Source organism: Esox lucius, chromosome 3 (assembly GCF_011004845.1).
Source record: "Esox lucius isolate fEsoLuc1 chromosome 3, fEsoLuc1.pri, whole genome shotgun sequence".
NCBI lineage: Eukaryota > Metazoa > Chordata > Actinopteri > Esociformes > Esocidae > Esox > Esox lucius.
Window position 1 is genome coordinate 19,611,496 of NC_047571.1, and position 26,955 is coordinate 19,638,450.

General features: G+C 45.7%; 1 protein-coding gene across 3 annotated transcripts in view; it reads left to right on the forward strand.

Moving 5' to 3' along the window:
• The window catches only part of LOC105021421, a 113,670-nt gene extending 87,265 nt beyond the window's left edge, over window positions 1-26,405 (forward strand). For 2 of the 3 annotated variants that reach the window (XM_013139555.4, XM_020041433.3), the window contains exons 6-14: window positions 9,571-9,752; window positions 15,631-15,887; window positions 16,735-16,871; window positions 18,216-18,337; window positions 19,448-19,565; window positions 20,052-20,375; window positions 21,342-21,546; window positions 21,703-22,201; window positions 24,426-26,405. In XM_013139555.4, coding sequence (XP_012995009.3) covers window positions 9,571-9,752; window positions 15,631-15,887; window positions 16,735-16,871; window positions 18,216-18,337; window positions 19,448-19,565; window positions 20,052-20,375; window positions 21,342-21,546; window positions 21,703-22,201; window positions 24,426-25,418 — 2,837 coding nt within the window. In that variant the 3' untranslated portion in view covers window positions 25,419-26,405. The remainder of the gene's footprint in view (window positions 1-9,570; window positions 9,753-15,630; window positions 15,888-16,734; window positions 16,872-18,215; window positions 18,338-19,447; window positions 19,566-20,051; window positions 20,376-21,341; window positions 21,547-21,702; window positions 22,202-24,425) is intronic. The other variant, XM_020041440.3, reaches the window with a different exon arrangement.
• Window positions 26,406-26,955: the final 550 nt, after the last annotated feature.

The window sequence follows — 26,955 nt, forward strand, 5'->3', positions numbered from 1 at the left end:
AGAAACAAGTGTGAACAGTTTCGAGTCATGGTGTGTAAACGATGACAACTGTGTTGTAGTTGTTTAAACCCTTTTGCAACACAAGTGCATCACAGTGTGATGTGTGTTTTAGTGACTGAGAATGTTTTCAAAGTTTTGCAAACAGAGTGAATGTGATTTGCAAAAGGTGTCTAACTACCTGAACGTGTTTTAAGATTTTGCCACTAAGCATTTGGTTCAGAGAATGGGGGTTTAGTGTTTAAGCAATTCAGAAAAACTATAAATAGAACCTAGTTCAACAAGGAATCACATGGCATGTCACAGAATAGCGGAAGCAACCCCGGGGGGACTGTGTGGTGGCCAAACATTTGGGTTTCAGCCAGGTTTTGGGGGTCTGCCTGGTCACATCCAACCAAACATTCCCTGTCGAGGGGTTTCAGCAGGGGTCTGGGTGTCTGCCTGGTCACATCCAACCAAACATTCCCTGGGGTCTGCCGCTCCAGTAGCAAGACACGGAAACCTGCCAGTGATCGCCCTGCCGATATGCTAAGTGGTGAGTGAGCGTTTTTTAACATGCGAGTCTGTCAGCAACATCAACGATGGAGGTGATGGTCTCAGTCCTGTCCGCGCTCAGCAGGGACGGCGTACGAGCCTGGCTGGATAACAACGACGTGGGCGACACAGTTCACGAATCCATGTCAACGTCCCCTGGATGATTGCGTTGTTAAACACCACTTCAGTGTGTGAACAGTAGGTTGTACGGCCAAATGTGTAGTTGGCAAATTAAGGCTGTTGTGCTGCTCTACTGTGTGGTTGGTCTTGAACCTGCGGGGCTCTCGTCCAGCTGTTTCCAAGGGTTGCAGATGAGTGGTGATGTGAGGTAATTAGTGGTGAATACACACAGCCAGTAGACTGTTGCTGTTGAGTATGTGGAGACCTTAGTTGCTCCTTAGTCACTCTGAAAGGGGGAAGGCAGGGGGAGGGGCGGGGGGGGGCTGCAACACTACAGCCAAATCAGGCCTGTGCCACTGCCAACTCTGACCCTCATGTTCAGCTGGCTGAAATACATAGGTTTGGACAAGCTGTGATGTACCGTGCCTCCAAGGCCCAGAAGAAGCCTGTAGAGAGGAGAGAAGTTCTGGGTCATGATAATTCTGAAAGAAAACATGAGAAAACTCCACTGTGGACTCAACCTTTGGCTTTCACAGCGCCAATACGGTCTTGAGATCCACCTCTCTCTGCTTTCTATGGTCATTTCTACTACTGTGGAAATGTACTTAGCTGATGTATTGATTAATTATATCATTGTATACGAGAGTAAAAAATCACTAGCTACCTACTGTGTTGATGGTGAAGTATTGAGTCCATGTACAGCGCAAAGAAATATGAAGGGAACACGTAATTATCACATTATAACACCAAGTCAATTAAACTTCAGGGATATCAATCTGTCCAGTTAGGAAGCATGAGATATTGTGAATCAATGTCCCCTGTTTTGGTGCAAATGAAAGTGACAACAGGTGTACTGGAGAGGCAACAACAAGACAACCCCATAAAGGGAATGTTTTTGCAGGTGGTGGCCACAGACAATTCTTTTCTCCTTATCCTTCCTGACTGATTCTTCTCAGGTTTTGCGTTTTACTAGTGTCCATGTCACTTCTGGCAGCATGAGGCGGTACCTGTGGCCCATTCAGTTTGCGCAGGAAGTCCAGCTCCTCCAGGATGTCACATCCATACGAGCCATTGCAAGATGGTTTCTGTGTTTCCCAGTATGGTCTCAAGAGCATGGAGGAGATACCAGGACATAGGCCACTAGATGAGGAGAGCTGGACAGGGCCGTAGAAGGGCATCAACCCAGCAGCAGGACCAGTATCTGCTCCTTTGTGTGAAGAAGAACAGGAGGAGCACTGCCAGAGCCCTACAAAATTATTGTAATGAATGTATTTACACTGTAGGAAAATGCAAGATGTGCTAATACAGAGCTAAACTAATTAAAGGAATAGGCCTAGGCTGATTGAGACCATAGTCATGTGTTGTTCAAGTTATTTTGTGAGATGTTGTCCCAACTTCTTGGATGTGTTTCTGAACTGTCCCACCTTCTTGGACATGTTTCTGAACTGTATGGCAGGCAGAGTGTCACTGATCTTATATTAGTGTCTTTCTGTCTCTATTTGCAAATATTAATAAACTGTTAAAGAGTATTTTCATCTCTACCTGCCTTAAAGGGTTCACTTTGCATTTCTATCACTTCACACTACTGAACGCAGCTATGTTCTCCCTGCTTTTAATTGTCCTGTCCACATTACTGAACACAGCTATGTTTACTTTGCTTTACATTGTCCTGTCTACAGGACTGAACACCGCTATATTCAGTCTGCTTTCCATTGTCCTGTCCACACTACTGAACGCAGCTATGTTCTCTCTGCTTTTAATTGTCCTGTCCACACTACTGAACACAGCTATGTTCACTCTGCTTTCCATTTTCCTGTCTACAGAACTGAACACAGCTATGTTCTCTCTGCTTTTCATTGTCTTCTCCACACTGTATTAAATACAGGTATGTTCTCTCTGCTTTTCCTTCTCAAGTCCACGCTACTAAACACAGCTATGTTCTCGCAGTGATTAATTTTCCTGTCCCTACTGAACACAGCAATGTTCTGCAATTCCTTCTCCAGTCCACACACTACTGAACACAGCTAAGTTCTCTCTGCTGTTCCTTCTCCAGTCCACACACAACTGAACACAGCTAAGTTCTCTCTGTCATTCCTTCTCCAGTCCACACTATACTGAATACAGTTGTGTTATCTCTATACATCATTTACTCTATCCCCACAGCTCTCTGTTTCTTGTCTTAGACTGGCCAATCCACAGAATATTTAGTTGGAAACAAATGTGTTTCCTTGTCCCCTGTCTTCTATAGAGTTTAAACTCAGCATGCACGTTTCCCTCCAGCTTCTCTTCAGGGTACCGTAGCAACCCACTTTTAATTAAACCTGACCCCGGAATTGGGCTGCTCTGCACCAATGAATTCTGGGAAGCCGGGTGTTTGATTTCTGACTAAGTTTGACAAATTTAGTTTGGCTTCGTTGCTCAGTTGCTAAAGTAATAGTGATAATGACGATAACAAAACAGTTTAGTAATAGCAATAATTCCAATAATTGTTATTGCTAATGAAGTTCCCTGTCCTTAGAAGAAGTCCTAATTAAAATCGAGGTGGTTAATATTAGCCTCCTTTTTATCCTCTAATTTTCTCTATATCCCCATTTCTTTCCTCTTGATTAATATTTCATCTAAAGTTCACTGCTTTCTGCTTCAACAGACAGTAAAATCACAGCTGGAAACATTGCTCTCAGACACAACTCTCTCTTGCTCCCTTTAGCGACTTCCTCCCTTACCTTTTCTTTAGTTGTACACAGCTTATGTCTCTCTCCCTTTGTCTCATCAATCACAGACCCTCCCTTCTCTTCCTGTCCCTCATGCATTTCCCATCCTTCTCTTCCTGTCCCTCATGCATTTCCAGTCCTTCTCTTCCTGTCCCTCATGCATTTCCAGTCCTTCTCTTCCTGTCCCTCATGCATTTCCCATCCTTCTCTTCCTGTCCCTCATGCATTTCCCATCCTTCTCTTCCTGTCCCTCATGCATTTCCCATCCTTCTCTGCCTGTCCCTCATGCATTTCCACCTCTATCTCCTCCTTTAGATATATGCATCCATTTGTATGACCAGTCTGTCTACCAGTCATACTGACTAAGTTTATGACCAGTCTGTCTACCAGTCACCCTGATTCCATCCATTGTAACATTCTCTCTTTTATTCCCATCTGGTCAGTGTTCCCCCCTGGGACTGTTCACCTCTTCCTTCCTATTCAAGCATTCATTGTCCTCCCTTTATCTCTCCTTCTCTGCAGTAAACTAGTAATATTTATAACAACCACCCCCCCCCCCACACCCCCTTCTCGCTCTCTTGCTGTCCTCTTCCCTTAAGCCTCCTCTACTATAAGTGCTTGTGTGATGGACTCTTACTAAACGGATGCAGATTTTATTCAGGCTATTTTCAACCGGTGCGTGCACTTTAGCCAGCTAGACACTTTTTTAATGGCTCTCCTAACACAACGCATCCTGACCGCTCAGGAGAAAGCCTGCTCTCCTGATACGATGGGTCCCACGCTTTTTCTTCCTCCATCAATCGGCCCTACTTTTTCCAAGGTGTTTCTTCCTGTAGCTATCCCTGCAATGAGTCTCTCCCATGCCCCCCCCCCCTTTTAATTTTGCCTTCCCTTCTTTTCATTTCACAGAGTTCACAACCAATGTCCCCCTTTCACCTCCCCTCTACTTATTCTTATTTTATTCTTCATTTCCTCACTCTGTCCACCTCCTGTGTCAGTGTGATATCACTCTTTAGGTCTTATTTACACAGATCTGTGTTACACTCCAGCCACCTCTCATTAACTCTCACTGGCTGTGGCTTCAGTTCCCTTTTCTATTGTCTCCCAGTCGACATTGGCACAGTTCAACTAATCTCCACGCTTGGCTTCAACCAGGTACCCTGACCAATCCTTGTGTCCACAAGTGAACCGTTGAACAGTAAAATGTGTCTGAGCCGTGTAGTAGTGTGAGGGGAAAAAGGCTTTTCGGTGGGAAGATGGCGAGGAGCTGAAGGTGGGTTTTCTTTGAAGTGGGTTTGAACGGAGCACAGTGGACGCCTCCGATTCTCTCTCCTGAGCACCATTACCAAGCCCAGTGGGGAGCGCTGTATCAGAGAGCTACAGAACTTTGGCCCAGGTTCCCATGCTGCTTCACCACAGTCCACTCTGATGGCCAGAGCCGTGGAACAAAGCCCAGGGGAGTCACGTGTCCTGCTCCTGCCTTTAGGAGGTGATGTGTGATTATTGTTGCCTTGGCATCCTGTACTCGCGTTATTTGCAATTTCCCCTCGCGTCTGCCATTTTTTCCAGATATGATATGATGAGTGGCTTTGGTTGCAATGTTGAGTGTACATGGTGAAAGGCCAGCTGATGATGACTTCTTTACCGTTGCCGTCACGCCCTCCGCCCATTTATTCCTACGCTACAGCTGTGAGCCAAAGTGTCTGTTTGTGCATATTTGTGTGTGTTCGTGCGTATGTTTTTGCGTGAGGGCTTCTGCTGCATGTACTGTGCATGTGTGTGTGTGTGTGTGTGTTTGTGTTTGTGCCACTACTCTTGTATAACACTCATCTTCGTTACACAGAACAAAAATGTTCACAAATGTTTGTCACTTCCTGTTTGTCTGTCCAAGACAGATTATTGTAAAATAGCTTTTCTGAGATTTGCAATTTGCCTTTAAGCAATATATTGACATACAGAATGTACAATGGTTAAAGTGAGTGTTTGTTATGTATGTTAAAGACAGATAGGGAGTGTGAAAGTGAGAGAAACAGAAACGGAGAGTGACAGAGATGGCAAGAATGGAAAAGACAGACAGAGACAGAGTGGGAGAGAGAGTGTTTTTGTGTGGGTTGGCTGATATGTGTAACAATGTTTTTTGGCTCACTCGATTAGAACTTTGCTAATTTTGGTTCTTAGTAATGGGAGTGTTTTGTGGGATGGTCTGAGTCTTTGCCTTGTGGTGTCCAGTGTCCCAGATGGTTTATTCACAATCATGGCACATAAGCTGATATGTGAAGTTGATTCACTGGCACATGGTCCCTTTCAGTAGGCAGGGCTATGCCCAGGCACTGAAGTCTCTGTGGGCGTTAGCATGCTGAGTCTCATGTTTCACTGCCTTAGGAGATGGAAATGTACATGATATCCTATAATATACGGAGTTTGTTCTTTACCTAATTATTATCACAGTATACAAAGAATAGGTCTTTTTTATTCACATGCAATGGAAATTGGTCTTTTTACAACATAGTGCCCAGAGAAGCCTTCAGGAAACCACACCCACACTGGGAGTTTACAATAACCATGTGTCTTGATTAGGAAACTGTGTTTGTGTGGTCAGTATCAAGTAAGGATGTCTTATATTCTATGGTTGAGACAGCGATGCTCATGACCCTGTTTTTCTGTGGAACAGATCATCTTTTTCATTTTATGTTACAAGCTTTTTTGCTATTTGCAATTTGTTACTTTTCTAATTTGTAACCGAATATGAAGAATCTGGTGTGTGTTTAATATTCAGAATGCAACTTTAATTGTCAATGAGAGTGCGCTGACAGATCCTAAATCAGTGGTTAGGGAAGATAGCAGCTGTAGTTTATGTAGAGGTGATCATTAGGGCATAGCATTTGAGAGCAGATAGAGGACTAAAGACGGTTGTTCACTACAAGCCCATATAGAGCCATAGACTATGTTCTGGGAAGTTGTGATTTAGAGCTTAAGGTATATACATGATGCTAGCTTGATGTCTGTAGTGGTGGGTAACAAGATGTTGTCTTTCTGTTAGAAAAACAATATTAAATCTACCAAAATATGAGTTTAGATAAAATGACTGCAAAACAAAGAGGAGATGAATGTAATGATTAAGTTAAAAAAAAAAAAACATTAATATCAGGTAAAGATATTTGAGGAAATATATGAGAAGTCTGGGGTGGGCTTAATGGGTACCAATTGGATCATTTAAGCCAAAGGTGTCAAACCGATTCCTCGGAGGGCCTCATGTATGCTGGTTTTTGGTTTTACCTGCAAATTGGTGCCCAGTTGAGAACTATACAACCAGGTGAGGGAGATCCTAATGAATCAATCAAGTACAAGGACAAAAACCTGCAGACACACCCCCACCCTGGAACCAGTTGGACACCTGTGCTTTAAGCCCATGGGTGTTCCAGATTTAAAGTAAAAATGTATTCAGTTACACTTATTTATGCGATAACATTTAAATAAAATACCAGAATGTTTGCAAAAGATCAAAACCTAATTCCTGTAAACTGCACAGAAATACATTTGAAATTTTGGACACATCCTAAACTTTTAGAAACTGTTGACATTGACACACATTGCATTTATTGGTCACCAATACATGTTAAAGAATACACAAACATTTATAAATTGGAGAATGGTTGATATAGAAATACAGGATTCATCAGCTTTGACCTTAAAGGCGTGATCCATCAGTAGCACAGGGAATAGCGTAGCTAGCAGGTGCTGCTCGGCTGTAAACAAACCTCGCGCACAAGTAGGCCAGGACAGTGGCGGTGCTAACGATCATTAATACTCAACTCAACCATGCATTTGAGATGAATGATTTGTCACTTGACAAACACAGCCCATGCATGAAGATGAACTACAATGAGCTCTCTAAAAAACAGACAATGGCACTATTCTTGCTGATCCCTCATCCTCCTCTGTCACAATGTCTCCAGTGTATTTTATCTTCAGGTGCATCATGCATCTCTTGTTACCGTACTTTAGACGGCTTCAGTCGTACACAACCAATTTTAAAAAAATAATTAATCGATAATGAAATGTAATTTTTTATAATCAATGTGATCAATTAATTCTGGCACCCCTACTGTAGAGTAAATTGTGTTTTTCTTAGGCATGCTATCTGAAAACATTGTTTAATAATGTAGGTCTAACTTTATAATGTAGGCTGTTTGAATGCAATAATAAACACCCATGTCATCTGTTTCAATAGAACATAACCAAATTAAATGTAACTTAATTAGAACAATATTGGTTTACCATAAAAAACGACAATAACCTATTCTTTGACTACATTTTTAAATATGCACTGGAACTATGCAAACTTTATATAGATTATGATGAATATAATAATGTAAATAATGATTTAAATTTAGCTCAGAATGAGATATTTCGGTGCAAGTGTTCATACCCTTTTAGCTTTCTGGAAATAAATGTGTGATTTCCAAATAAATGAACAGTGTATAACAATTTAAGTTTCATTTATCAGTAAAATTAGATCAAATGTATTAGAAAATATGACTTTCAAGTTAAATAGGTTCTGTACTGATTTATCATGTGACGTGAATGCTTGCTAATCTATTCAGTTGTTTAATTGTAATATACGCATTAATAAGGACATTAATCTCCTACTTGAACTAGAAATATGAGTATTTACATATACAAATAAAAAATGTGATCTTGAGTTTTTTTACACACCAAACTTTTAAATTCACCAGCAGGAAGTAGTAGGAGTTGGACATCCATAATTTAATAAGGGCAAATCTGAAAACAAAAATTAAATGGATGTAACAAGCATATACAGTATATTGGTAGATACATTGAATTTCACATTTATATATTTTCTCTTTGGTTTCAATCCAATGATTGTAGTGGGCCTAAAAGGTATACAGCTTAAAGGGTATTGGGGCTTAATAGGTATGACTTCCTGAGGTACAATGATGGTGTTTTTCTCATGTAAAAGTGATAGCTAAATGAATGTTTTACCGTAATTACTCTTTTGTATCATCTACAGTGATAAATCTTAATACATTTTCTCTCAAAAGGATAACCGTGTCCATATTTGAGATGTGTCTTTTTCTGCTGTGGGCATATGTAGATTATTCCTTCACGCTTTTTTATTTGATGCTGTCCCTAAAGTGTTGTCTATCATTTTTGCTGTCATAAAACGGCGCTTATGATGTTGTTCTGTCTGTGCCCCGGTGTTTATCGTATTTCCCCAGCAAGTTATATCTTCTCTACTGAATGGCCATGTCAGTTTTGTACATGTAAGGCGAAACCAGATATCTTTCTTCCTCCCCACCTCCCTCAATCTTGTCTGTGTGTTGTAGACGCTGAAAAGCAGTGAAGCGTCAACTGTGTGCCAGAAATGCGGACATGTGACTGATTACGGTTGCTTTCGAACAATCAGCTCTGGGCTCTCAGCTCTGTGCTCTAAGCTCTGTGCTCTCTCCTATCAGCTCTGTGCTCTCAGCTCTGTGCTCTCTCCTATCAGCTCTGTGCTCTCAGCTCTGTGCTCTCTCCTATCAGGTCTGTTCTCTCAACTCTGTGCTCCCTCAGAAACACTGAGTCATGCGAGTACTGTTTTCCACTTCCATATAAACTGCAGCTCCAGCAGAAGGGCCTGTTAATGTGGTGATTTAATGTGAAGAGCACTAAAGGATAAAGTCCCCTGCATGTTTAAACATGACTGACTGAAGAGGAACCACAGACCTTTTATCTGTCCTTGATTATTAATCAAGCTTGTTAGCAGAGATGAAATAACAGCAGGAGACACAGTCACAGAACTTGACATTTGTTGTTGTCTTTATCTCTCCTCACCAAACACTACAACATAGACTATAAGAAAAGAGTGTTGTTTCAGTACCTGTAATATGTCTCCCACCCTGGCTTCAGTAGCTGTAATATGTCTCACTCCCTGGCTTCAGTAGCTGTAATATGTCTCCCACCCTGGCTTCAGTAGCTGTAATATGTCTCACTCCCTGGCTTCAATACCTGTAATATGTCTCACTCCCTGGCTTCAGTAGCTGTAATATGTCTCCCACCCTGGCTTCAGTAGCTGTAATATGTCTCACTCCCTGGCTTCAATACCTGTAATATGTCTCACTCCCTGGCTTCAGTAGCTGTAATATGTCTCCCTCCCTGGCTTCAGTACCTGTAATATGTCAAATTTCTATCCCCCCCTTTCCAGGTATGTGGTCATTCTCTGTGTCTGAGTTGGCTGTTCTGGGAGCAGAGGTGGGCCGTATCTCGGCAACAGATGCTGACCTGGGTGACAATGCCAAGCTGGAGTATACCATTCTGGAGGGGGAGACTGGGGACACTTTCAACATCAGTGGAACAAACCAAGAAGCTGTGATCACACTAAACAAGGTGAGCGGGAAGATGGATGTGGTAAGGAGCATGGGGGAACATGTTGGTTGTCAGCCGAGAGTGATGGAGGGGAACCAGGAGGAGAACCAGGAAGGACTCAACAGAGTAAAGTAATGGACCAGATGATGAAGCGAAGCAGAGGAGAGAGGTTGGTTTGGCCTGTTCTCCCTGCTATCCTGGATAGATGAAACTCTGTCTCTGTGAGTCAGAAGGCCATATCTATGTGTGTGTTTGTTGAATCAGCTCATTTGCCTTGAAGCTGCCTGATTCAAGATTATTCCCCCCTGAGCAGGCTGTCACCCCACGTTATCACACCAGCAGCTTGACTAATGAAGACGTGTGATTGGTGATGGGAGCTGGGAGCTGAGAGCTGTGTATTGCGTGTGTCTGCGTACGTATGTGTGTATGTGAGGGCGTATGTATGTTTGAGTCTCTGTGTTTGTGTACAGTATGAGTGTGTAGGGGTCTGTGTGTGTGCGTGTGTGTGTGTGTGTGTGTCTTACATGCAATTACTCCCCTGTGAGTAGGCCTGTCACGTGTGTTGTAGAAGTTGACAGACATCAATAGCAGCAACACCAACACCTCAGAGACATGCCTGAAATATGCTATCTGAATCTAAATGAGATTTTTCAAAGGGCAGACGGTGTCTGAGTGTTAAAAATATATCCTGCTCTTTAATATAGTCTGATGGTCATCCAGTGTGTGTGTGTGTGTGTGTGTGTGTTTGTTTGTGAGTGTGTGAGTGTGTGTGTGTATGCATGCATGTGTGCAATGCGTGCATGTGTGTATGTGCTGTATGTGTCAGTTTGTGTGCGTGTTTGCGTGTGTTTTTCACTGTGACAGCCCCTCCAGGGTTTAAGAGACGTGTTAAAAAAGCCATGGCCGGAGGTGGGGTTTTAGGGGATTTTTAGGCCTGGGATGTGTTACTAGATAAGATAAAGAGAGAGGAGAGAGAGGAGCAGTGAGACTCAGAGGGGTGAGATGGAAGGGGGGAGGAGGAGTAGAGGTGAGACTGAAAGCAGGGACAACATAGAGGGAAATTAGCTAGGCAGTCAGAGCCAATACAGCAGAAAGATAGTGTGTGTGTGTGTGTGTGTGTGAGAGAGAGAGAGAGAGAGAGCGCGAGAGAATGAGACAGAAAGAGGGGTGACAGTGAGAAAGAAAACAGAGAGACACAATGAGGCAGAAAAACATCCAAAGGGAGACTGGCAGGCTGAAAAAGAGGTTTGTTTGAGGGGGAAAAAAGCTCCAGAGTTAGAGAGAGGAGAGAGAGCACCAACACAGAGAATGTCTAAGCAGCAGCGTGCAGAGGGAGATAGACGTGATCTACTCACTGTGTGCTCAGTGACTAGAGAAATGACATGTAAACAAACACACTCCTCTTCTCGCCGCCCTCTCCTCGCTCCCCTCGGATGCTGATTCCAGTGCACCGTGGACGCCAAGCTAAACCTACAATTACCGTTCCAGTACGAAGCTTTGTCTCATCACCTCTGTCCTTCCACTAAAATGGATTATAGAGGGAACTATGCACTGAACTTTACAAGATACTTTTGGGGGATGCCCTTTCTAGGGTTCTTCACCGCTGGCTCACAGAATGCATGGTTGTGAATGATAGGCAGCACGCAGCACTAGGTAAGAGGCTGAATCACTGAGAGGTTAGGAGGTTAAAGAGATTTAGCCTATTAGGGAATCTACGCCTAAATTACTAACAGTGAACAAATGATTCCACCAATACAATTTTAAAAAGCTTATAATTAACACAACCCCCCCCCCACACACACACACAATTTCTGCCCCACTGAACCATGCAGTCAGATAGTCTATAGTGATTCTATGTTTATACATGCTGACGTTTGTGTGTAGTGACTGACTCACTGACAGCTGTAGTAAAAATACAAACAAAAAAAATACTATGAAGGATTTTGTGGTAAGAGATGATCGTTTTGCCCTTAAGAGGAAAAAATTTCCTGCTGGAACTCTTTCTGCTACCACTGAGACTGGGACTGACCTCACTGGTCCTCTCACAGCCACGGGCAGAATCCCATTTATACCGTTGATCTTAGACTTACAGACACACATACAGCCACACAGGAACATGCACAAACACACATACACAGACACACAGTCACACTCTTGGCCTTGCAGCCCTCCCGGGTTAACACTCAGTGGAATGACTAAAACTTGTGAAGGAATACAGTCGTTTGTTTAAAAAAAAAATTTTTTTTTAAAAATGGTGGTGCCTGTCCGAAAGACTGAGGGTCAGCACTGTCTGATAGATGACAGGGAGGTGGCAGGCAGGAGGAAAGAAAGAGAGACACACAGAGAGGGAGGGAGAGAGAGAGAGAGAGAGAGAGAAAGAGAGAGACGTAGAGAGGAAGTGTGTGTGTGTGTGTGTGTCAGGGAGAGCCAGCGTGATGTGGGATACGGTTCGGGTTGGCAGTGCAGGGTTAGCCAGGGACGCGCAGGGGGGCTGGGTCATTAACGCCACCAGTCAATCTAGGTGAAGTCTGTGGACTGCCTCTGTTATCACTGCTTATTCACAGGCTGTCTCAGAGGGCAACAGCAAACCCTTCCCGCCTCCTTCTCTCCCTTATTCTCCACCTCTGTCTTCCTCCCCTCTGTCACCTCCTAACTCATCCACCACCTCTCCCACTTTCCTCCGGGGCCATTTTCTAGAGTACTGGCTGTTTTGGTCTCAGTCTGACTCACTGTTGTGATTCTCTGTCTAAACTGACTAGGCTCAGGTCACTCTAATTCAACCTATAAACGCTGGCTGGGGATTTAAACACACACAACTATTCATTTATAGGCTTATATGAGCGCGCCGGGAGAAGAGGTTTTTAAATGGGGTTTTCTGAGGGCAGTAGTTTTAGATGAGATCTAGTCCCTGCGCACACAGGCCTAAATGCTGGAAAAGGAAAGCTGAAGAACAAAAAATGAATGTGCTTGGAATTGGGAAATACTTTCAGGTTTACAATCTCTCAGGGCTTAAATGAAACCATTCCCACTCTCTTTGTGTTGGTACTAACTTTATGTCCACTGGGTCAACATAAACTGAAGCATCAAATCAACTTATTCTTAAGTTTACGCTAAAGCTTCTTCACTGTAAATACTTTTTTTCTTGTTAAGGCTCTGCAATGCCGCCACCTAGTGGCTGACATGTAATGTGAGCCGGTTAATTGACATGTTATCCTCACCTCGCACGTGATAGGCCTGCTGTAGGGCTGGGAGGAGAGAGGCTCTGGAAGTCCGGACATGAATACTAAACAGACCTTTAGAGCTTCTAGCCCCAAGGCACTTTTAGGAGTGTGTAACCAAGCCTGTCAGAGGACAAGGTGGAGTTATTACCATACTGCGTATACCTATCCATCTACATAAAGTGCCTCAGGTATGGCGGGGAGTCTATTCCTGAGTGGGCTGACTACACAGCTGCTCGTTACGCAGGCCTGTGACTCACAGCGATACGCTGAGCTACATTAGGAGTTGAATGGGAAATATTAGCTACATCCTATAGGACAATTAGTAACACATCTTCCATCAGTATCCTGAGTCACAGATTCCACTAAATGTATGCTTTTTTGGAGCTGTGAGCTGTATAAGCCTCCTATTTCTGGGCTTGTGATCCCACCTGGGCACACTTTGATTCCATTGGTTAGCCATTATTTCCATATGCTGTCACTTTAAACGGCTGGCTAATCCACGGTCACCCACTAGCAGCGTTCCAAGGATTATCTGTGTTTGTTTTTTCACTGAAAAGTGAGATTGTGCTAATCTCCTAAGAGGGAAGAGAGGGAGGAAAAGAGAGAGAGAGGAAGACAGAGAGACGGGACGGAGAGGAAGAAGAAGGAGAGAGAATAAAACGTAGGGAGGGGAATAGAGCAGAGAGGGAGGAAGAGGGCAAGAGAGAGAGAGGAAGAAAGAAGAGGGAGCACAATAGTGTAAGTGACAGAAAAAGGGAGGAGAGAAAAAAGAGTGATGGGGAGATTCAGGCGATTCTCTGGTAGAGCAGCACCGCGGTGGAACACTGGTGTGCTGCTGCTCAGGCAGAAGCCTGTGGGAAGACAAAGACGTCCTCCTGAGGTAACGCTGAGGTTCCAGTCAGGCCTCACATGTGTTAGGCCAGCAGGACAGGCACGGCCTGTGAACTGCACCAAGCCTTCGAAGAGAAAAACTATTTTGCTTCATGTAGTCCACTACAGTCGGGTGGATACAGACGCCGCAAATACCACACCGTACACTGGTGGCAAGGCGATTGGATTCAGATCATTTAAAGCTTCACTGATCACAGCCAACTCTGCCTGGCCACACACAAACACAGACACACACGACCACATGAGCACGCACACAAGCACACACACACACACACACACACACACACAATAAATAATGTGTGATCGTCAGCCATATTTGATGTGTGATGTATTATGCATGACTTTATGATTACGGTGCCATACCGGTTGGTTAATTAACTTCATCCTCAGAGCGTTAAGAGAGACAAGGGTTTCAGGGAAAGAATTTGGACCGTCCTAAGAGTGAGAGATTAGGACAGGACCCGGTTGTGCTAAGACATGAGGGGTTTGACGGAGAGCACCGCGCAGGGGTGAGAAAAAGGAGGCGGTTGTTGTGATAAGTGCCCCCTGTAAGCGTGAGCGAGGGAGAGAGATGAGTGTGTGTTCTGGATGTCAGAGATGGACCTCTGCGCACTGGGAGGGGATTGGGGAGCGTGATAGAGTGTCTGGGAGAGGGGGGGGAGGGGGAGGGCAGGAGAGGGAGATGGAGTATTGGATAGAGGAGGGCGGGGGTGATGAGTGTGTGCTCACAGTGTAAGTGACATCTCTCCTCCTCAGACAGATTGTCTCTCTCCTCCTCTAATGGGATCCTGTAAGAGACCTCCCCCCACTCCCCCCCTCCCTCCCACCCTCCCCTCCCCTCACTCTCCCTCTCTGACATCTCCCTTCTCCTGCATATGTTCCTATATTGCCTATATTTCAATATCCATGCCCTTCAATTCCCCTTTCCATACTGCATAATTTTTAATCAATCTCTGCCCTGTTAAGATTACAGATTTGTTTGAAGAGAATACACTTCTGTGAGAAAATGAAAAAGCGGGGAGATCAGAAAGAGTAGCAAAATATCAATATTTTCCTCCATGAGGGACCTTCAAAGTAATTTTTTTCCTCCAGAATCGTGCGTTGAATATTGGTCATATCTAACCAGTCTAGTCCCTGGTCCAGCCCAACACGTTTCTTTCTGCCAATTATCCTGACATCCAATATAGGACTCAGATAGCCTATGCAACATTGAAAACCCTGGGAAAGCAGTTTTGATCTAGATGCCCCCCCACAGCAATCATCCTTCTTGGAGACAGGCTCATTCCTTTAGACTACAGCATCCCTGCTGCTAAGAGGAACCACAGTCAACAGACAGACAGGCAGACAAACAGACTGACTCAATGAAACACCCAGCTCTGCTTGCACTAATAGTGTTCATAACTTCTCAGCAGACACCAGTGTCAGCTTTGACTGGAGCTATAGCATGAAACCCTTACAGCTTTTCAGTACCACTTGGCCATTTTCCACCACAAAGCCAAGATGAAGATATCGACTGTAAACCGTCTTTCTTTCTCCCCCACATTTACAGTAACCCGCTACCTTTCTCTCTCCCCCACATTTACAGTAACCCGCTACCTTTCTCTCTCCCCCACATTTACAGTAACCCACTACCTTTCTCCCCCCCCATTTACAGTAACCCGCTACCTTTCTCTCCCCCCTTTTCTCTCACTCTATTGCTCTCCATTCTCCCTTGGTTCTCCCTCTGCCTCTCCCCTTGCATCTATGGTGTTATGGATACATCTTCGCCCGTCTCTCCCTCCCTGCAGGCTGTGGACTATGAGAGTCGGAGCTCCTACTCCTTTTCCGTGGAGGTGTTGAACCCCATGGTCGACCCTCGTTTCCTCCGCCGTGGGCCCTTTAAGGACCGCGCCTCCGTCCGGGTGGCCGTGCTGGATGCCGACGAGCCGCCCCGCTTCTCCCGGGCGCGCTACCGCATGGACGTGTCTGAGAACTGCCCCCCCGCCTGCACCGTGGGACGGGTTAGTGCTGTGGACCCTGATACCGGACTCACCAATAACATCAGGTAGCAGGCCACACATGCTGTCACGCACACAGAGGCAAGGCACAGTTAGCCTTCCATTTATTTTACGTATGTGTCCCCCCTTCTGCAGAACTGTGACCGGGAATCTGTTAACATAGTGAATGTAGTGAGTCTGTCAATCTAGTGAGCCTATGGGTCTTTGAATGTAGTGAGCCTATGGATCTGTGAATGGAGTGAATCAGTGAATCTGTGATTGGTGTGAGTCTGTCAATCTGGTGAGTCTATGAGTCTTTGAATGTAGTGAGCCTATGGATCTGTGAATGGAGTGAATCAGTGAATCTGTGACTGGAGTAAGTCTGTGAATGTATGAGTCTGGTAATATGTGAATGGAGTAAATCTGTGATTCTGTGGATGTTGTGAGTCTGTGAAGCTGAGAATGTAGTGAGCCTGTGAATCTGTGAATATAGTTAGTCTCTGACTCTGTGAATGTAGTGAGTCTGTGAAGCTGTGCATGTAGTGAGTCTGTGAATGTAATGAGTCTGTGACTCTGAATGTAATGAGTCTGTGACTCTGTGAATGTAGTGAGTCTGGGAAGCTGTGAATGTAGTGAGTCTGTGAATCTGTGAATGTAGTGAGTCCTTGTATCTAGATAGTTCTGGCCCATTATTGACACAGCTTGACTCCCACAGAGCAATGGGGAAAGTCTGGTAGTTAGAACGTTCATTGAGATATTTAGATAAATCAGCACTACTTCAAATGAGCTTGTATCGACTGTGATAATCTGGGATATTAATTCCCTGGCCATTTATACCCTCTTTTTCTTATCTCCTGTTCTCCCTGTCCTCACTCTCTTCAACCCCCCCCCATTCTCTCCCTGCATTTGTTCTAGGTTCTCTATCGATCCCCAGTCAGACCCAGAGGCTCTGTTCCGTATTACGTCAGACAGTGGCCTCCTCACCACCGCTGTGGAGCTGGACCGGGAACGAGAACAGTGGCACAACATCACCGTCATCGCCACACAGAGAGGTCAGAGGGCACAGCTAGCTCACCGTTAGGAGCCAGACATTTTTCTTTCCTAACCTGATCTGACCAGGATTCATTCTGTAGTAGTTACAGCATCACTTTCCACCTTAGTCATTACACCTATAAACCCTGAAAGCGTGTAGCCGCGGAGAGTTGAAGCTCAATACGCTCCACTCCACTAAGCAGCTTTACTTGATATGTCTAGATGGCTTCTATTAGTTACTCAGCGGGGCCAGCAGTAACAGTGGGCTTTAACTGCGGAGACAGTGGTGCTTATGCCAATATTATTACCAGCTGGGAAATTGGGGGAACAGAGTGCCACCACCTTAGAATGGGAGACACCAGATCCCAATTAAACACATTCCATTTCATGTTAAGAGTAGTTACGATAAAGCAACGCATTCGCCTGCAATTCCATCACTTCCACAATCCCGAATGAACCCTGGAAGTCCTGTTAGCGGTGACACAGTGGCACCAGCAGAAGTCTTCAGTGTGGTGACAGTGCTGCTCTTTATTTCAGCTGTGTTATTGGCCAGCGTGGAACTGGGTTTCCAGTAGTGGTGATTCTGCTGCCAGAGTTGAATAATGAGCTCTATCTAGTAAACAGACCGCTGGAGGCTGTAGCAGTATTGCTAAATGTCTCTTCTTTCAGTGGCCAGGGGCCTCCGCTCTCCTCCCCTCCTCTCTCCTCTCTCGCCCCTCTCCCTTCCATGTTCTCCCCTCCCTCCCCCTTTCTCCTCTCCCCTCATTCCCTGTGTTTTGGACCCCTGGCTCCCATCCCTAACATGGTGTTACGTCTTAGTGTGTGAACACATTCCAGAGACTCTTTATGGTGAGCTGCCCAAAATGTGTGCTTGTCTCTGTGTGTGCCTGGTGTGTGTGTGTGTGTGTGTGTGTGTAGGACAGAATGTGCGTGTCGACCCGTGAGCCGTCCAAACTTTGCTGGTGCATTCCAGCGGGCGTGTGTGTGGTTGCATGCAGCGTGTGCTCCGTTCCAATCCCTTTAAACTTGTCCCTGGTGGAACTGCTTTGCATGCACGTCGGCTCCTTTCACATGCTGCCTTCGCAGGATCCGTAAACTTTGAAAAGGCCGTTTGATGTGGAAAGAGAGGGACAGCAGCGCTAATTCCAACTCTCCCTCCGACACCAGAGCACTAACCCAGAGATTCAACGGGATTGATAATATGACACATGACGAGTCGTCTGCTATTCGCTTTGATTCGGACAGAGCCTGTGTGAGGCAGCCGGGGGACACTAGCGGATTTGAGCACAGGAGTCGTCTTGGCCGCTCGGCGGTCTTGGACTGCTCTCGTTAGTGACACAGCTGTCCCTGGTTCCTCTCTGCAGACAACCCCAGCCAGGTGTCCAGAGTGGTGGTTGCCATAGAGACGCTGGACCTGAATGACAACGCGCCGGAGCTGGACCGACAATACACAGCTGCCATGTGTGACTCTTCAGCCATCGGACAGGTCAGTCAGAGTGTGCGTGCGGGCGTGCGGGCGTGCGGGCGTGCGGGCGTGCGTGCGTGCGGGCATGCTTGTGTAAGAACTCTTTGAATCTTTTTGTGGATTGCTTGGTGGAGTTATCCAGTCCTGCTGCCTCTATTTCTGTCGTGTTTGTCTTGTTGTCTCTATTCCAGTCATTTGTTATCTTTGTCCGTCTGTTTATTGTATCTCTGCATGTGTTTAGATCCTCTTTGTGTGCCGGAGTCTTTGTTCTTTTGTCTCACGATCTGTGAATCTATAGTAACCGTCATGAATCCGCCAACCGTTAATAGATCTGAAAATAATACATTTGTATGAGAACATTTGAACAGATGTTTTAAACAATAAAGTTGTATAATTTAGAAACCCTTTCAAAGTGAAAGCCCTAGCTACTTCCTGACTCAAAACTTCCTAACATCTTATTTGTGGTCTGAATCACTGCTCTGGCACTCTAAAGTCCATTAAAGAGGTGTCTTCTATTGCCTTTTTCCCAAAGGCTGTATTTTAAGAGTCCCAGTGGTTTAAAATGAAATGATATTCCCTTGATAGAATATTAATAGTTATTTTTCTAAGTGTATGTCTACCATCCAAAACCAGGCTTTGTGTGGATTATAGCGTATACTGAAAACCAACAGTCATTTCTCACACTATTAAATATAATGATGTTATACATTAGAGATTTAGCTGGAGTCTGTGTTTGTTCTGAGTACAGTAGGTATTTGTTGAACTGTATCACATGGATGTAGGTGGTAGTTAAGTGGTTTTCTTACAAATGCCTTTTTCTATTTCTCTGTTACAGTCTTTATTTCTGAATCTCTACTACTGTCTTTATTTCTGTATCTCTACCACTGTCTTTATTTCTATAACTCTGTTACTGTATTTATTTCTATATCTCTATTACTATCTTTAGTTCTATATGTCTACTACAGTCTTTATTTCAACATGACTTATCTTTATTGCTGTTTTTAGTTTTTCTAATCTCTTCTATCTTTCTATTTTCTGGTTCTTCATACCTGTCTCTTTCCGTCCCCTCCGCTGTCACTCCCCCAAATCCCCCCTGTGGCTGGATTCATTCTCTCTATCTCCTCCATTCAGGTGGTGCAGGTGTTGCGTGCGATTGATAGAGATGAGGGAGGGAATGACAGTGCTGTTTATTTCAGCATCCCCCCAGAGTCCAGTGTTGCCCTCAACTTCAGCATCAGAGACAGTGGGGGTAAAGTCTCTACTGCTCTCTTTCTCTGGCTCTCTCTCACACTCTTTCCATCTTGCTCTCCCTCGCTGTCTCATGCCCACTGTCTAATCCTAACTTCTCTTCTTCTTACTCCTCTCCTCCCTCTATCCTCCCCTTGTCACTCCTCTCCTCCCTCTTTCCTCCCCTTGTCCCTCCCCTCCTCCCTCTGTCCTCCCCTTCTCTCTGTCTCCCACTTCCCTCCACCATCAATCTCCCAGCCTGTTGTTTATCTCTGAAACCTTCCTCTGCTGTTTATCTTCGACTCTAATATACATCCATCTTGTCCCACTTTCTCTGATGAAAGCTGTGGGAATAAAATTATAATGTTGAGACTTAATTCAATTCAATTGAGATCCTTTTGTTTTTCCTCTCACGGTTCCTCGTTCTCTCTACAAACCCTCTCTCTCTCTCTCTCTCTCTCTCTCTCTCTCTTTCTCTCTCTCTCTTTCCCTCTCTCTCCTCCAACAGGTCCTACTGCTACCCTGTTGCTCCGGTCATCTCTGAAGCCCCTCTCCCGCTCCTCTCTGTCCTCCCTCACGCTTCATGTCCCCCTTGTCCTGAGAGATGGGACATCCGGCCTGACCTCCACCAGCACAGTTACTGTATCTGTCTGCCCCTGCCTGAGAGGAGGAGCCCGGGCTGGGGAGAAGGAGCGTCAGGAGAGGCAGACTGAGGAAGACTGGGAGTGGGAGAGAGAGACGCTGTGTGTTCCCCAGCAATCAACATCTCCGTCCCCTGGGCTCAGCACCGCCGCCCTGTTGGCCATCTTGGCCTGTGTTGCCACTCTGCTGGGTGAATATACTACTGGACTCAGAGACCCAGAGCTACAGGGCATGCAGACTTTTGTTACAACCCAACACTAGACGTCCTGATTAAATTAATTAAGACTTGATGATTAGTTGAGTAGGTATTCTACTAGGAAACGCAAACCTATTAAATAGCATTTTACTGGGACTGATCTGATAAATACCTAGAACTGTCCAGTCCTTTTGTGACTAATTGTGGCTGTTAAGTTAATGACTGATTTTAGTATGCAGGACAGAGATATGATATAGCAACACTGGCCTTCTGTATCTTTTTCTTTCTCTATCTCCACCTCCCTCTTTCTTTCTCTCCCTCCACCTCCCTCTTTCCCTCTCTCCACCTCCCTCTTTCTTTCTCTCCCTCCACCTCCCTCTTTCTTTCTCTCCCTCCACCTCCCTCTTTCCCTCTCTCTCCACCTCCCTCTTTCTTTCTCTCCCTCCACCTCCCTCTTTCTTTCTCTCCCTCCACCTCCCTCTTTCCCCTTTCTCTCCGCCTCCCTCTTTCTTTCTCTCCCTCCACCTCCCTCCACCTCCCTCTCTCCCTCCACCTCCCTCTTCCCCTCTCTCCCTCCACCTCCCTCTTCCCCCCTCTCCCTCCACCTCCCTCTTTCCCTCCCTCCACCTCCCTCCACCTCCCTCTTTCCCCCTCTCCCTCCACCTCCCTCTTTCCCTCCCTCCACCTCCCTCTTCCCCCCTCTCCCTCCACCTCCCTCTTTCCCTCCCTCCACCTCCCTCCACCTCCCTCCTCCTCCCTCCACCTCCCTCTTTCCCCCTCTCCCTCCACCTCCCTCTTTCCCTCCCTCCATCTCCCTCTTTCCCTCCCTCCACCTCCCTTTTTCCCCCTCTCCCTACACCTCCCTCTTTCCCTCTCCCTCCCTCTTCCCCCTCTCCCTCCACCTCCCTCCCCCTACACCTCCCTCTTTCCCTCCACCTCCCTCTTTCTTTCTCTCACCAGCTGTCAGTGCCTTGTCCCTTTCACTCCGCCATCAGAAGAGGGACTCTCTATCTCCCCTGGAGGATGATGATGTGAGGGAGAACATCATCACCTACGACGACGAGGGAGGGGGTGAGGCTGACACCGCTGCCTTCGATATTGCTGCGCTCCAGAGCGCCCCCCACAGCTCACGTAGGGGATACCGCACCCTGGACAGCAGGAACATGTGAGAAAAACAATGAAAAATGACTGTTGGGAACCACACGGTTCCACACTCTCAAACATGATTAATGTTCCAGATTGAGATGTGTCTACCCTATGCTATCACTTGGTGTCTGCCCTTGTCTAAAGCAGCTAAGACATGCTATAACATGTTATCTAGCCTTGTCATACCCTATCTTCTGTCCCCCAGACGACAATCCCAACTCGTTCAGGACAAGGCCCGTGCCTACAGCTGGGCCCAGAATCCAGGCTTGGACCCAGCCTACACCGGACCTGGAGGGCCTGGAGGGCCCCTTTATGGCCGTCTCTGTTACAGCAGCCATACCTTACCTGTCCTGAGGAGGACCCCGGGTGCCCAGTTTGAGCCGGGCTTGGCCTACCGTTTCCCCGGGGGCCAACCAGATCACTCCCTTGTCATCCAGAACCAGGGGGCCATGGTCGGGGCACTGGAGCCAGGGGCTGTGTACATCGGTCCAGCTGAACTGAGCAGCAGAGAGAGCAGAGAGGGAACAGGCCCGCAGAGTGGGGTGAGCACTTCAGATGGAGGAACGCCGCGGACCAATGACAGCCAGGAGAGAGGCGGAGGGGGAGGAGCTATGAGCAACTGCACAGAGAACAGTAGTGAGCAGCAGAGTCGCAGTCAGGACTTGGTGGACTGGGTGAGGACAGAAACATTCATGTCAAACCAACTAACAACATTCGACAGTTTGGTGTGGTTGCAGAACTGCTAGTTTTTACCTGCATTCTGAGGGTGATCTCCAAATCTATTTGGACAGTGACAAAGGTTTCGTTTTTTGGCTCTGTGTTCCAACACTTTACATTTTAAATGATGCAATGATAATGGAGTTGAAGTCCATCTTTAGTTTGAGTTCTATTATTTGATGATTGCAGCAGATTTGGTAATTGCAACGTTATGTACAATAATGTAGTCAGGTTTAGTACTTGGTTGAATATCATAGAGATGCTGGGTATCTTCCCTGGTGGAGCTTCCCACCAGGCTTTTACTGCTGCTAGTTCCCAATTTCCTATTGCTATTACTGACGTATATGTTCCTTTTCTTCTCCTCTGTCATTCAAGTACTATGCAGGATGTAAAAGTATTTTAGGCTAGTGTGTGTTTCTGCACCTAGAAGTCCAACCTCTGTAGTTCGGATACTCCCTTCTATGGCTACCTCCAGGAGAGTGTTCTGATCTGTCCAACAGTGTAGTTGTTGTTGTTGTTTGTCTTTATTATGGTGAGCGTTTGTTCATCCACTGTACAGGTCTTCTTTGGATTATCAGTTTGTTTACCATTGCTGACCTCACTAGTGCTTTTTTTCTTTCTTACCATCCAACATTTAGATTTTGGTGCGTCAATTGTTTTGTCTCTGATTAGCGTACTCTGATTGATATGCGTGGTCATGGCCAGCTTGACTTACATTTACACTTCATTGGCTCTCATGCTGTAAGTTAACATCAACCAACACCCAATGCAAATGTGTAAACCAAGAATCAAGGCTAGACACTGACAGCTCTCCTGTGATGCAGTAATGATGCTAACAAACACCCTTGAATGGAATACTTTGAATAAAACACGTTATCATTTATAAATGGTTCAAGTGATTTGAATGGAAATATCCTCAAATTAATGCTGTCAGTCTGCATTTTAAACCCATATCCACATATCAGTTAAAATCCAAAGTGCTGGAATACAGAGCCAAAAGAAATGTCACTGTCCAAATACTTCTTGAGTTCACCGTATGATGATCCATGTATATTTCTTTCGTTTTGTCACTGGATGCTTTCTGTTCATCTTCTTTACTTTCTGACATTTTGTCTTTTGATCCTCTTCCCTCTTCATCCCTCTCACAGTGCAGTGTTAGTTCTTTCTAGTGCCCAATTAACCTATGCTGCTTCTCTTTCCTTCTCAACTCTGTTATTCTTTCTGCCTGCCTGCTCCTTCCTCGTCTGTCTGCTCTGCTGTCTGTCTGCCTGCTCCTTCCTCGTCTGTCTGCTCTACTGTCTGTCTGCCTGCTCCTTCCTCGTCTGTCTGCTCTACTGTCTGTCTGCTTGGTTCCTTCCTCGTCTGTCTGCTCTGCTGTCTGTCTGCCTGCTCCTTCCTCGTCTGTCTGCTCTGCTGTCTGTCTGCCTGCTCCTTCCTCGTCTGTCTGCTCTACTGTCTGTCTGCCTGCTCCTTCCTCGTCTGTCTGCTCTACTGTCTGTCTGCTTGGTTCCTTCCTCGTCTGTCTGCTCTGCTGTCTGTCTGCCTGCTCCTTCCTCGTCTGTCTGCTCTACTGTTTGTCTGCCTGCTCCTTCCTCGTCTGTCTGCTCTACTGTCTGTCTGCTTGGTTCCTTCCTCGTCTGTCTACTCTGCTGTCTGTCTGCCTGGCTCCTTCCTCATCTGTCTGCTCTGCTGTCTGTCTGCCTGCTCCTTCCTCATCTGTCTACTCCGCTGTCTGTCTGCCTGGCTCCTTCCTCATCTGTCTGCTCTGATGTCTGTCTGCCTGCTCATTCCTCGTCTGTCTACTCTGCTGTCTGTCTGCCTGGCTCCTTCCTCCTCTGTCTACTCTGCTGTCTGTCTGACTGCTCCTTCCTCCTCTGTCTACTCTGCTGTCTGTCTGACTGCTCCTTCCTCCTCTGTCTACTTGGCTGTCTGGCTGTCTGTCTGTCTGCTCGCTTCTTTTTTCTCCCTCATCCTCTTAATCTAATTGTTTCTTTCATTTGGCTATTCACTTATTCACTGGTTCTCTGCTTTAATTATTTCCCAATTCATCTTTTCCATTCAATTCCCTCTCCACTCAATCTTAATGTCACCTCTTGTTATCCTTTATCTTCCACTTAACAGCACCGTTCCCTTGCACTGCCCCTCCCCCGGACTGACCCTCCTCCTCCCCATCCCCTGCAGGTCCATTCTGAGACCCTCCCCAGAGAGAGGGAGCACACCCTGGTCCTGACCCGCTCTGGCTCCATGGCTGGCCAGGGTCACGGGGGTGCGTGGGTGTGTGACTCAGCCACCCTTCCCTTGGCGGGCCGCCGGGCCTCCCGCACGGGCCTGTCCCCAAAACGGGGCATCAGTTCGGGCCCAGCTGAAGGAGAACCATCTGCTGTTGGGAGTGGTGGTGGGGTGGCTGGAGTCAACGGCCCAGTTGGTCCGTCTCAGCAGTCAGCCAACCGCAGCTATGCCAGTGTCCAGCAGGGGGAGGCGACGGGACAGAGGCAGGACTACCCTGGGAGCCTGGGGAGGGGAGGGCTGGAAATGGGCAGCAACTTTGTGGTGTCGAGGCCAGACAGGGAGGGCGGGGGGATCTCTCTGGCCGGGACTTGCGGGGGAATGTACCCGGAGGGGCTGATGGCTGACTGGAGGGACAGGGTGGGTATGGGGGCGTACGTTTTAGGCAGGAGGGATATGACTCCCCAGATGCTGCCATTCCCAGGGCAGGCCAGGGGGGCGTACGGGGGCATCGTGGGGTACGGGGCAGGCTGGGTCCCGGGGATGGAGGTGGGTCGAGGCGGCCCGGGACCAGGCGGTCACTCCTTGGCCCTCAGGGTCGGTGAGTTCCTCCGCCTGCGCCTGGCTCAGGTCACCTATGACCCCTCGCAGCCGCCCTATGATTCGGTACAGGTGTATGGGCTGGAGGGCACAGGGTCGCGCGCCGGCTCACTCAGCTCGCTGGAGAGTGAGGGCGAGAAGGATCCAGAGAAGGAGGAGTGGGGAGGAGGCCTGGAGGAGTGGGGCCCACAGTTCCAGGAACTAGCCAAGTTGTTCCGAGATAGGGAGAAAGTGAAAGAAGAGGAAAAGGAGAAGGATGGGGAGGTTAACGTAGACAGCAACCGAGAGGAGGATGAAAAAGAGGAGGGGGGAAAAGAGGAGCAGACTGGAGGCGAGAGGAAAGACTGAGAGAGGGAGGTGAAAAAGGAGAATGCGTGGGGGAGGGGTGGAAGATGATTAAAAGGCAAGCGAAGGTAGAATAACAGGAAGAGAAGTTGAAGGAGAGAGAGATGAAGAGCGAGAGTAATAAAAAGAGACAGAGAAAAATGTGCCCAAGGAAGATGAGGGTAGGGGAGGGAGTGATTGATGTAATTTAAAGCAATAAGAGTTGAACGGCTGATATGTGTGAGCACAGATACGGAGACAGTGTGCAGGGTGTTTCTCCATTAAACAGCTACGATTTGTTAAGTGGTTTGGACTGAGAAAAACAACAACCCAAGTATCCCAGAAATGATTTGATTCAGCTAGTCTCTAAACCTGTAGATTTAGACAAAGGAGGCCAGCAGAGAAGGGATGTGTTTTTTTATGTTTTGCTTGTGTGTTAGAGAACGGTAAGGGAAAGAGAAATTAGAACTGAAAGAAACCTTGGATAATGTTTTTTTGGGACAACCTGTAAGCAAGACAATACATTAAAGAAGGGTACTACACCGAGGAGAACATTATATAAGATGAACAAGACAGAGGGAGAGGGTAGAAATAGAGAGAGATGAGAGATGATTGTATAGAAACTGCATTTATTCCATCTGCAGAGGCAGAAAAGTGAATAATTCAGATCACTACATTCCAAATGAAAACTATTAATCATTTAAATCCTGAAAAATATGTGTTGCCCTCTGAGTCAAATCACTGGAAAATAGACATTGTGAAAATGTAAAATTATTTAGGGATATTAACTTCTTAGCTGAGTGTCATGATGTTTACAAACACATACACACAAACACTGATGCGTGCACACACAAACACAATTAATACTCGTGTTATCAGGAGATCATTGTAGTAAATCACTAAAGCAAAACGTATACAAATATGCATTGAATCTGCATATATAATAAATAAAAATACATCTAATATAAAAATTATTATTTTATTGCATATAAGGAGGAGAAACATTCTCAATTTTTTATGCAAATCCTTTCTCATGTTTTTTCACAAACATTTTATTATTTTAATTAATAGGATTCATACAAAAAGTAATATACACTGTATATATACTGTATATATACATACAGTTAATATACATATGTATATAATTGACGTGATGTGTTATTTTTGTGTCCAAGGATAATATTTTATTTAAAGAACTATGTATACAATAAATCTCCTTACAGCATATTTTTATATGTTATTTTTTGTTTAGCGCCACATCAATTTATCAAAGTATGATAAATGTTTACAGTTTGGGGATGTCAAAGGGTGAAAATGTCATATGGTGCAACTATTCAAGATTGAATTTGAACAACATCAAGTACTGTAAATTGATCTAAATCACAGCAAAATGAAATATTTACCTTTGCAATATATCACACATTATATTATGTGATGATATTATGAAATATTACAGAAAAACACTAGTGTCATATGGTGCAACCAAAATTAAAATGTAATCTTTGCAGGAATTCTTGAGACAGAACAATACAATTTTTCCACAGATGTTTCAAATGTTTAC